Raw genomic sequence first — 12,322 nt, forward strand, 5'->3', positions numbered from 1 at the left:
GCCAATATAACATTATTGATTGTTGTTTTAATGGGGTTTTTATTGTAACTATTGTTTTATTGTGTTATTCACCGCCCAGAGCCCTTCGGGGGAGGGACGGTATATAAAACCAATTATAAATAAATAAATAAACTGTGACACACCTCTGACGATGCCAGGCATAGATGTAGATGAAACGTTAGGAGCAGAAACTACCAGACCACAGCCATACGACCCAGAAAACCCACACTAGCCAGTTGATTTTGGCTGTGAAAGGCTTCAAAAATACATCACTTAACCCTGTTTTTGGTTTCTTGCAATATTTTATTAAATTGGTAGAAGTTTAGCTTTCATAATTATCAACTTTCTGTTCATGACTGGAACTGCACTGTTGCCCATTGAAGTAAAATAATGGCCAAAAACATGATGGAAGGCCATAAGATATACTGGGAGGCCTTTGTAAGTTAGAGCAGCAGTGGCGTAGTGGTTAAGAACCGAGGCTGTATCTGAGAAAGGAGTCTACTCAGAATAACCATCCTATTAGCGTGATCTTGCACTGTTGAAAGGGTTTTTAACACTGTTCAGCTATTGGGAAGAATTTTAAAGTGTAAGCTTTGTGACTGTTGATTCTATACTTCTTTGTAACTTATATTGGGGTTTTAAATCAATTTTTTTTTAATTTGTATTTTAGACTTTATATTGTAAGGGCCTAAGACTATACAATAAAATATTTGATGCTGGTGATGATGATGATGATGATGATGATGATGATGATGATGCCAATCCTGTGGAGAGATCTGAGCTTCTGATAAGTGGCAGGCCAGGGGGGGAGAGATAATCGACCGTATATACTCATGTATAAGCCGACCCGTGTATAAGCCGAGGCACCTAATTTTACTGCCCAAACCTGGGAAAACTTATTGACTCGCATATAAGCCGAGGGTGGGAAGCCGGGAGGCAGAGGGAGCTCCTTATTTGGGCAGTTACATCAGGGGGAGTCACTGCCCAAATAAGGAGCTCCCTCTGCCTGCCAGCTAGGTTTGAGGAAGCCTAGCCAGCCAGGCTTTGCTGGGGCAGGGAGGTTGTCCCTGCTGGCTGTGGGGGTTCCCCCATTCGCCCTCCGGGAGGGCAGCAACAAGTGCACGGAGGTTGCCGCACAGAGCCACATGGAGGTTGTCCCGCCGCACAGAGGTTGTCCCGCCCCCGCCCCCAGCCTCATTAGAGCCTGCTGGCTTCAGTTTGTGATTGCTAGAAAATGGTGACTCGCATATAAGCCGAGGGGACTTTTCTTAGCCTTTAAACAGGGCTGAGAAACTCGGCTTATACACGAGTATATACGGTACTTAGACCAGGGGTTGGCAACTTTTACTATCAAAATAATCATTCCCCACCCCTACCCTATCCAGAGCTGTAAAAAATATTTGAGCCTTATAATGATGTTAGTGAAGGTATCAGTCTAAATTAGGCTATCAACATTATTAGTAGGACTAATTGAGTATTCAATAATATGTTTTACCACATGTGGCTAAACTCTGCAGTGGACCTTTTATGATTACTTGGTATTTTAACTTTGCATTTCCATTAAAATAATGCCATGTTTTGTTGCATTTATGAATGGCCTGTGGGCCATAACAACTATGGACGGACTGACCAGCAGTACAGTCAAAACAGTGTTGGTAGTGACTTCTTGATACAGCACATAATGATGGAATTGACCAGCACAAAACACATGAATTATCAACACATGTTACTTTAAAAGGGAATTAGTCAAGTTCACGGAAATGAATGCTATTAGCTATGTCAGCTAAACAGAGGCTCCTTCCGCACGTGCAGAACAATACACTTTCACTGTATTTTGCAGATGTGCAGAATAGCAAAATCCACTTGCAAACAATTGTGAAAGTGGATTGAAAGTGCATTATTCTGCATGTGTGGAAGGGGCCAGAGCCTCCAGGTTCAGAGACAGTATAACTTTGAATATCAACGATAGGAGAAATGCTACAACGGAAGACTGCTGCCTTTAACCTTGCAAATGTGGGATTCCTAGGCATACATGACCCAGTAATGCCAATCCCATTTGCCTACATGCTTTGAAATGGGCAAGGGGAAAAGGCACAAATGCCATGCCCAAGGATAAATATCTTTGTGCTGTCTTCAAGCCCCCATTCCCTGTACACCTCAAGTACACCTCTTTCCCTATAGCTGCTGCCTCAACAAGATTATCAATCCACATAACTATGGGTGGGCATTCAGTAATTACAAAAAGAACCCTCCCCCCGCAAAATACTTTTCTGCGAAGAGATTTATAACTTTTCAGTTTATTAATAATTGAAATCAATGACTATCCAATTACGAATATAAAATCGTTTTAAAAATCTTCAAATACATTCTTCATGATAGAAAATAATAGTACAAAATAAAAGCTGGATGATCTTTAATGTCTTTTTATACCTGCTTGTGTGTGTCTTTTTAGAATCAAAATGGAAAGATTACAACAAATGAACTCCGTCGTATTTTAGATTGTATCATGTTCCAAATAAGTGATGATGATTTCGAAGAACTAATGAAAATCATTGACCCAGAGGACACTGGGCAACTCAGCTACAATAAATTTTTAAACTTGTTTGAAGATAAGGATGCAATAGTAAGTGTTCATATATATCTGCCTGAGATCTAGAACAAAGTACTGGGCCAAATTATTTAAGTTCAGCTTAGGGCATTAGGAGATAGGACACTGAGTTTATTAGTTTTACTTATCCACACCCTTTTAACTGTAGTAGAAGATTGGGGTCAGATACGATCGACTGGCTTCCGGCTATAGAAGTTTCTTGGAAATCTTAATCCTGCCCATGTCTTTTCTGCATCGATTCTGTCCCATTTTGGACATTCAACTTTTTCATCCCAGATCTGAAATAAGGATCCGACCGTCCTTCCTTCTCCTATTATTTCTGAATATGCCAGAGTCTCTTCTTTTTCTTTTATGTTTTTACAAATATAATCACTTCATTATATCATCCATAGCCTTTTCTAAATCTCTGTATCTTGCTATAGATGTAAAAATAGATTGCTTTGACATTTTTAAAAAAATCCCCAGATCTGTTGCCTACCGCACTTAGGAAACAGTACAATGGAAACATTTTAATTCATATTATTTAAACAGACAGATTCAAAATGGATTAATGGCAGGAAGAAAGCTAAAAAGCCATCTGCTATCCTTGAAGCATGGAATATTGTAAGTAACTTTTTTAAAATGTAAGGTTCGTTCTTCATTTGAATTTATAAGTTTGCTGAATAAAATGCGCCAACTCATTGTAAATGTTTGAATTTCCTTGTCCAAATTCTTGTGCATTAGGCAGAAGATGTTTTAACTGAGCAAATCAAGGGATACTGGAATGAATTTGACAAAGCTTTGCAGGCTTGTGATCCTCGAAGTACAGGCGTTATTAGTAGAAATAATTTCCGGAAAGTTCTTCAGGTCTACTGTCCCTCATTAACTGATGACCATTTTATTGCGTAAGTTACACATAACAGTCCCCTTCAAATGTATTTACTTTTTTTTGCATTTCATTTTCTGACTGTCTTTGTCTGAATGCTTATCACAAATGGATGTTTTTTCATCAGTTTTTTTATAGTACAAAAGCAATCCTCTTAATTAATTAACTAACATTTATAGTCTACCTTTCTCACTTGGAATGAATTACACAGACTACATAGATAAGTCAATAGAGCATTTAGTGAAAAATGAAATAGGAATTAGGATTGTAGAACCAACTAGAAGTCTAAAAACAGAACTAAAGCAAAGCATATGTATGACATATTATATATACAAAATTACATAGCAAGATCCTAGTTTCAGCAAATTATACGCAGTAGTATACACTGCACTCATTAATAATTTATCCAAGTAACTTCATGAAACATTTAGTATTGTGCGATTCTATTGCCTGCATGGAAAAACCCTCTTGAATAATGCACTTTTGCATAGTTTGCAGGAAATCAGGAGAGTGGTAGCCTTCCTGACCTCCTCAGGCAGGCCATTCCATAGGTTGGGGCCACAACGGAGAAGGCACATGCGTTGGCAGTTGCTGATTTTGCCCATTTGCAGGTTGGCACTGGCAGAAGACCATGCTCCGATGAGCAAAGCTGCTGTGGCAGAACATAAGGGTCTTGCTGTCGTGGTGGAGTGAAAAAATCTTGCAGATATAAGCATCCAAGGCCATGAAGGGTTTTGTATGGGATTGCTAGTACTTTAAATTGAGCCCAATAGCTGATGGGCAGCCAGTGCAGGACGGGAGTAATATGCACACCCCATCTAGCTCCAGGTAATAGCCAATCTGCAGAATTCTGCATTAGTTGGAATTTCCAAATTGATTTTGAGAGGAGACCAATGTACAGTTCATTACAGTAGTCTAGTCTTGATGTTATGGTGGCATGGATACAGGGCCATCTTTCAGGATAGGCTGAGTTGAAAGAAAGCCCTTTTTGCATCTGTATTAACTTGATTCTCCGATAATAACATTGGGTGCAGTATAACCCAAGGCTTTTAACTGAGCAAGGGCCAACTGAATGCCATCAAAAGTGGGGAGAACAATGTTCTTCAAGATCTCTGCCTTCCCAAGCATCATTACCTCTGTCTTTTCAAGGTGTAGTTTTGATTTGTTCACTCTTGGCCAATTTTCCACAGCAACTAGGCAGCAATTCAGGGCCTCGCATATTGATGACAACTAATCCCAAACTATGTCCTAAGAACTTTACGTAGAGACTGAAGAGCATAAGAGATAGAACTGTACTCTGTGGTACTCCACTGGTTAGACTCCACACTGATAACTGGCTTCCAATAGCAGCCCTTTGAATTCAACCTGCAAGGAATGATTTGAACCAGTTCAGCGCATGTCCCCTGATGCCTACTTCTGCCTTGATGTGGCTCAAGAAGGTCTGCAGATAAATCCAATAACAGCAACAAAGGAAAAATGACTAGGGGGCCAGTGTTCTCAAAGAGATCTCAGACTGACAGGAAAGATCCTTGTTTTCACCAGAGGCTAGGAGGCCTGGTGAGGGTGGAAATCAAGAGGGAAGTTTATTTCACAGGGACACTCCTAAGACCACACAGAGAGCTTAACTATTGTCTCATGAGGAGACCACACCTAGATACTGGTGCCATAGAGCCCATGAGGGTGGGTTAACTGGCAGAGTTAAGAGTGAGTTTAGTGAAACCCCAGAGCTTAATCTGTCCCAAGCCAGTGTGAGTTCCCTTTGGAGTTAAGGGTGGAAGTTTTAGGAGAGTGTTCAGGACTGCTGAAAAGGTTTACCCTAAATAGAGACACTTGTGCGTGTGTGAACTATATGGCCCATTCCACATGGACCATTTAGCCCGGCATGGGACTGGTAAAAATGCTGCTGTGGGGGAGAAGATCACACAGCTGCCAATGCTGCAGCACAGCAGCGGCAGAATCCCCCCCCCCAATGGTATTTGCTTTTTGAAAACGCCAGCTTCCATCCAGTGCCGAGCGAACGGCATCGGGTGGAAGCCAGCATTTTCTCTGCACTGCTCTTGCTGGCTCCTGTCACTCTTTGGAAGCCAGGGGACATGCCTCCTGGCCTCTGACCCCGGAGGCATCGCTATGACCTCGGGGACGTGTCCCTTGGCCTCCACAAAGTGATAGGAGCCGGCAGGAGGTAAAAGGGCACCAGTAATGGTACAGCCCATGCAGATGCCATGCCGCTGCCTGCTGGGCCAGCAGGGCCATTCATGCGAATGGCCCCGGGAGGTGCATCGGCATGGACTATGGCCATTTCCGCACAGCGCATTGCCAGCAGAGCTCGACTTGGGTCCAGCCCGGGTTGTTCGCACTGGCACAGATGTCGACGCAAGTCCGACTCTCCTTCGACTCGCCTAAGCCGGGTCTTCTCGATCCCTGCTCCGACCTAGTACTTTTTGATTAACTCATGTCGAGCTCACACTTTCATGGACAGTCTGTTGAGCACGACTTGACTCAACTCACCCCTCCAGCCAATCGCGTCGTTCCTGTCTCTGCCCAATCAGGGCTTAGTTTCCCTTTAACCAATCATGGTGCACTTTCGGCCAGCCAATCATAATCGACCATTGAGAGCATGGGTACAGCCGTAAAGCAAGTATCAATGGGCCAGTGAATTAAACTGCCCGGCGGGTGGAGAAATACTTTTAAAAACAATTTTGGATAGAAACGTCAACAGCAAACAAACGTTCACTCAGTAAACTGTAGGGGCAGCCCAGCTTTCCAAAAACGACGCATCCTTATGCAAGGATGAAAGAAAAAGGGGGAGGGGGAGAAGGACAGAATTGGGGGGGAGAAGGAAAGGAGCCCTCAGCCCAGCAGAAGCAAACAAGTCTTGCTTCCAAATATCCCTGCTACAAAAGACCAAGCATATGCAAAGAGCATAAGATTTTTGGCGGGGAGGGGGGGAGTGGATAGAAAAAAATGCAGAGGACAATAAACTCGGAAAAGACTAAAGGGTGTCTTAGCTTGGAAGCCAAGAGGAGTTGGGAAATATCTCAAGGGAACCTGGGGTGGGGGGAGGACACTGCCTGTCAACTCCGAACTGCAGTGCAGTTTGAATCCTGAGCAGGGGTGAGCCAGAAGTCACTCCAAGGTGTGCGGCTTCTTTAGGAATCGCTTTCTTGGCAAGTCCCGTCTCAGGTTTCCTTGGAAAGCGACTTGCAACTACCCCCCTTCCCCCAGCGCCCCCTCCCCAGTATCTCATAACTCTCCAGTGGCTGCAAGCCTTTGGGGGTCCCGTTTCATCTGCAAGGAGTCCGAAACAGAAGTTATCCTGGGGTTTACTTCTGAGTAAAGACCGTTCTGATCGGGGTTCACGTCTGCCAAAACTGCCCCATCCCCCAATTGACTTAACAGTCAGGCGATTTCTCCTGTGCTCTCCCTCATCCCTTCACAGTTTTTACAATTTTTTTTCCTGGTAGACAAGCTAAGATAGTTTTTAGGATCTTCCGGGTGATTTAACCTGGCAGCTGCTTAGAAGCTGCCCGAAGTTATTAGCATTAAAAACGGCCGTGTCTCTCTCCCAGGCCGGTGGGTGGAAGGGACTGGGGCTGATCTGGAGGGCAGGAGACGAGAGAGAATGGCTGGAGGATGATTACTTCAGAAGGGATAGTTGACTTGGAACAGGCAGCAGTACTGGGAAATACTAAGAAATACTGAATTGTGACATTGCAAGAGGATCAGAGGAGTCTTGTGCAAGGAGTCTTGGTGGGGGGGAGGCGGTGAAAGGTAACCAATTGGGGAAGAGGGGCAGATGACGCACAGCAGAGTAGGAAGACACTGCCTTGATAGAGCTATTAAATGACAGGAGGGAGATGCATCAAATGAAAAGTGAGATCAAGGAGGGAGGGAGGGAGGGAGGGAGGGAGGGAGGGAGGGAGGGAGGAAGGAAGGAAGGAAGGAAGGAAGGAAGGAAGGAAGGAAGGGAGGAAGGAAGGAAGGAAGGAAGGAAGGAAGGAAGGAAGGAAGGAAGGAAGGAAGGAAGGAAGGAAGGAAGGAAGGAAGGAAGGAAGGAAGGAAGGAAAAGGCATGAAAGGGTATCGCAAGGCAGCAAAGAGCTCCTCCAATTCAGGATGCATGATGGTTCACCAGCCAGTTTGTGTGGAAGCAAGTAAAGTCGCAACTTCATGACGGTGTCGCAAAGTTCCTCCAACTTTGCGACACGCACAGAACAAAAGGAATTTCATGTTTCCAGTCATGGGAAAAGGAACCAATCGGGGCAGAGGGGTGGATGACGCACAGAGTCGAGCCCGCCCACTGAGCTCTGGTAAGGAGAGCCAAGCTCGGCAATGGGTGGATTAACGGCAGCCAATAGAATGTGAAGCCAGAGGAGGCGTGCCCAGCTCATCCCGCCCTCAGAGCTTGGCTAAGGAGGATCGAGCTCTGCCACTGTGAGGAACGACATCGAGTCGAATTCATGATGAGAAATTCCGGCGAACTCAAGTCGAGCTCAACTGAATGTACTGTGGGGAATCACCCTATGTGCACCGGCATGGATGCTCATGTGGCCATGTGGAAAAGGCCTATGTGGAGTAATCTGGAAACTGAAACAGCCATATTTAAATGAAGCTATATCTTGTAACTGAAACAGCCATTTAACAGAACCTGCATTTTCTCTGTAACCTCTAAATAAATATCTGCCTAAAGAAACCAGAAAGGCTTAAATACCCCTCTGTAACAACAACCTGAGAAGAAACCCTTGTAAAATAAAATCTACTTTTGTTTTATCTTTCCGAAAGCCTCTCTTGTTCCATTTTTACCTCAGATTTTGGTGGCAGCTTATATATTAGTTTTCTAACAGGATTTTTTTACTGAAAGAGATTGTGAGTGAGAGTGAATTGGGGAGTGCCTTGGCCATCAACAGCTATCAGATGTCTACTCCCACAACATACTTCCCTCCCTTTTGGGCCTCTGTCTCTCTTCAGGGAGTGGGAGCTGTTGCAACATACTTACCAAAATGCCACAAAATGCCTCTTATTTGTATGATTTGTCTTTGACTTTTTTCATATGCACAGCTTGCCATAAATTTTCCCAGTGGTCACAATTTGTAGCTTGGAAACATTTTCTGTGAAATCAGTCCGTACATTTCTTTCCTCCACCCCACCCCGTTGTTTTGGGGTTTTCTCCCGTGTCTCTTCAGTTGTATTTATTCCCCATAGTACCATTGAAAAAACATTATTCCTAATAGTGAGATGGCATTTATGACACAAAAGAATAATCCGTTTTTCTCTTTTGCACAGGCACTGTAGTGTTACTGCGCCATTACATTTTGAAGCAGCAATTCAAAAAGTCTTAGCCTCCATTTCTGCTCTTGAGAACTACCAACCCAAAATAGGAGACAAAACAGCTCCTACAGCAGCAGGTGCCATTATTTGAAGGAACAGAAACATGAACCCCATCCCCCCCAACAAAGAACCACAGTTTTCAGCCAAATTTGATCTGCAGTAACACACAATTGTTACTGCAGCAGTCCTGATTACATGCAGTGATTACTCCTTGTACACTTTTCAGCTACTCCCAGCTTCAAAATTGCTCTCAACTCTAACGTCTTATTGGTAGTTTGATATGAAATTGATAAAGCTAACTCAATCAACCATGCTACTTTGTATTTCTGCCTCAATATTACATTGTTAGTTCAATATGACAGATTTTTTTAAAAAAATCCTTTTGAAAAATGAAGAGGCAGGAGAAGAGAAAATGGCTTAAGGGGAGGTTGGGCAACTACATGGGGCATGGATAAAGTCCAGGTGTTTGCACAAAATAGATGAAAAAACTGCTGGAACAGGCGCCATTACCATAGACCCCCCCCCCTCCACATAGAACCACATTCTTTTTGCCAAATCAGAGCTGGAGTAATACATGATAATTACTGCAACAGTTCCTTGTAAGTTTCCTGCTACAAAAGTAACTTCCCTTGTCAATTTAACTGCCTCCTAACTGTTGACACAGTGTTTAAATGAAGCTATATCTTGTAACTGAAACAGCCATTTAACAGAACCTGCATTTTCTCTGTAACCTCTAAAGGTACATCACTAATTCAAGATGAAATTGACAAAGCTGATGCAATTGACCTGGCTTGTGTTTCTTCACTAATGCTACAATGCCAATGTAATATGACAAAGGGAAACATTCCTTTTGAAAAAGATGATGACAGGGAGGAGAAAATGATTGAAGGGGTGCTTGGGTAACTACAAGGGCCAGGTGTTTGGTGGGGTGGAGAAATAAAGACTGTTTCAACATGATCACATGCTCAAGGGACTCAACATGATCACATGCTCAAAGGACGCAGAAACAGATAGAAAAAAACCCATTGTGGTTAGTGTTCAGGAAAACTATGGAAGAAAAATGAAAGGAAAATGACTCTGGTACCAAAAAGAGGAAACAACACGCGGAATTAAAAGAAAACAAGTAGCATTTGGCAGCAAAATAGCTTGTAAATAACTCATACAGGAAAGGGCCTAGTCAAGATTATCAAATTATTTTGAGGAACAGTGGATGGCAGTGTTGATTCACAAACATTGATCTGACAAGAGATCTCAGTTCCAAGACAGGGAATGCTGCATTAACAAGGAGGTTTTCAACAGTGCTGACAAAAGGATGTTTCTCTTTTAAATTGATGGATAACATGGGTGAAGATGGAAACTGCTTTGGGTTCCCACTGGGGAAAAAAATCGAGCAACATTAAGTAAAAATGAATGAATGAATGAATGAATGAATGAATGAATGAATGAATGAATGAATGAATGAATGAATGAATGAATGAATGAATGAATGAATGAATGAATTACTACTACGTGGGCATGTTGGGGGAAATGTTGGGATAGAGGGAAATTCACTTAACTCCACAGAGGGATAGAACAAGCACTGTTATTGCATTTGTCTAACACTGTTCTGCACAGAATCCTTATAGCTACCCGATCTCAGGACACAGACAACAAGGAGAGGTGAAAGGACAATGCATCCTACACAGGTAAGCAAGAGAAAGAGGGTCTAAGCCCCCACTGATAACCACTGAAACCAACTCTTTCTAGAGCTTCTCAACCTATTCTGCATACTGCCTTGATAATATTAAGTCCCTTAGCAGTACAGTGCTGAAAGGCAAGAACAGGGAAGGGGGTGTGCTGGCACTCCAGTTCCATGCTGTGAGTTCAAATACCAGAGGGGGATCACTGCCTTTCCTTCAGCTAGGGGACACAGGAACCACAATTGCAGTCTGAGGTGATTACCAACCAGCTCACAGGAATCTTTGCTGACATTGGCCAGATACTCATTGGGTCCATTGCCAGGGGCAATTTTAGCTGCCCTGGGCCCTGTGCTCAGGTAGACCCCATGCTGGGATCTCCTCCTCTCATGTTAGGGCACACTACACTGCCATGTATGGTTGTCTCTCTGGAGCAAGTGATGTTATCTACTGTCCCCATGAATGAATGGTCATGAGATCTTAATGGAACCTCAAGTTCAAAAACAGCCTATCTCTGAATACTAGTGATGGGAGCAACAGTGGAGGCATTAGTTAATGGCCTTGGTGGGAATGAAAAAGGTTTAACCCCCGCCCTTTTGCTTTTGTACAAAGTCAAAAGTCACCAACTGCTCCTGCCTATTGCTTTGCAGGACCAGAGCCCCACAAAGCAAAGATGGTTCCATTCAGCTCACCACAAACAATAGGTGAGTTTTGGCTCCATGTCTATGTTACGTTCCCCAACAGGAGCAGCTCTTCCTGTGGAGACCTCTTCAAAAGTGGAGAGGGGGCATTCAGAGCCACATGCAGAACTCTGATGGTAAATTTCTCTTGAATGTTGCTCAGAACATCATTATTATTCTTGTCTCTCTTTGGTCTCTGTGCAGGCAGTCATCTGACAAGACCCCATACCCAGTGCTTTGTGAACTACGTGCCAATTCAATTGGCATGACCAACAGCTGCAGCAAGCCACATGGAATTCAGTACTCTGGCATGGAGTTGCCAATTGTATCATCGTAGCCCAGCTCTTGCACTAACCAAAGCTGCTCAGACAGTTGCCAGGCTTTCATGGGTGTCCTTTGCATGGACACTTAAGTGATTGGGATGGCTCTGCTTGTGATTCTGTAGTTCGTACTTTGTAGCTTACAAAGGCATAGGATTCTCAATGGAACCAGGGAATTAGCAATTCCATTCCTCTGACCTAGTTATAGTTTACCTGATGCTATCCAATAAATGTGTGGGTTGTTCTGTAGCTCTTGTCTCTGCGGAATTGGGGTTTGACAGAGGTGGCTAAGTTCTCACTCCCTGTTCATTCATTACCTCAGGGATCTTGTTGGGAATATATGCGCAATAATGAGGCAGAGTCAGTTGCTTTACTGAAATAAAGTTTACTAACTAACAGGGAAGGGTAACTTGGAAGAAAACAAGAAAACAATCTTCTAACTAGCTAGCTCGTTAGCCAGTTTGCTGCTTAGACTATCACATGGCTAAGACTGATAGTTAGACTGAGCACGTGCAGAGAGCAACAAAGAAGATATATCTAAAGCCTACGTGCAGACTGGCATGTAGCCCATGCCAGATTTGCTTGACCAATAGGTATCAATTACCTGGTCACTGACTTCTGACCTCACTAACTAATTAGCATGCAACAATTAACTCCTTCATTACTGGATTGTGTGACTGGCACTTGCCAAATCCCATCAGCTCTTCATCATGCAGTTCACTCTGGGAGGAGGTTGAGGGATTGATTCAAAAGGTTCATAGGCATGATCCTGAAAAGGGGAAGAGTGTCCAGGCCATACAGTTCTCCCATCACTGCTGGTGCCTGATGACCTATGTTGTATGGGCA

At 43.5% G+C, this 12,322-nt stretch overlaps 1 protein-coding gene across 1 annotated transcript in view; it reads left to right on the forward strand.

The window, feature by feature from the left end:
* The first annotated feature begins 1,598 nt into the window (after positions 1-1,598).
* EFCAB6 (EF-hand calcium binding domain 6) overlaps positions 1,599-12,322 on the forward strand; it is an 81,307-nt gene continuing 70,583 nt past the window's right edge. The window contains exons 1-3 of the mRNA XM_048502266.1: positions 1,599-2,623; positions 3,140-3,211; positions 3,332-3,492. Coding sequence (XP_048358223.1) covers positions 2,507-2,623; positions 3,140-3,211; positions 3,332-3,492 — 350 coding nt within the window. The 5' untranslated portion in view covers positions 1,599-2,506. The remainder of the gene's footprint in view (positions 2,624-3,139; positions 3,212-3,331; positions 3,493-12,322) is intronic.

This window comes from Sphaerodactylus townsendi, linkage group LG06, assembly GCF_021028975.2.
Source record: "Sphaerodactylus townsendi isolate TG3544 linkage group LG06, MPM_Stown_v2.3, whole genome shotgun sequence".
In the NCBI taxonomy this organism is placed as follows: domain Eukaryota; kingdom Metazoa; phylum Chordata; class Lepidosauria; order Squamata; family Sphaerodactylidae; genus Sphaerodactylus; species Sphaerodactylus townsendi.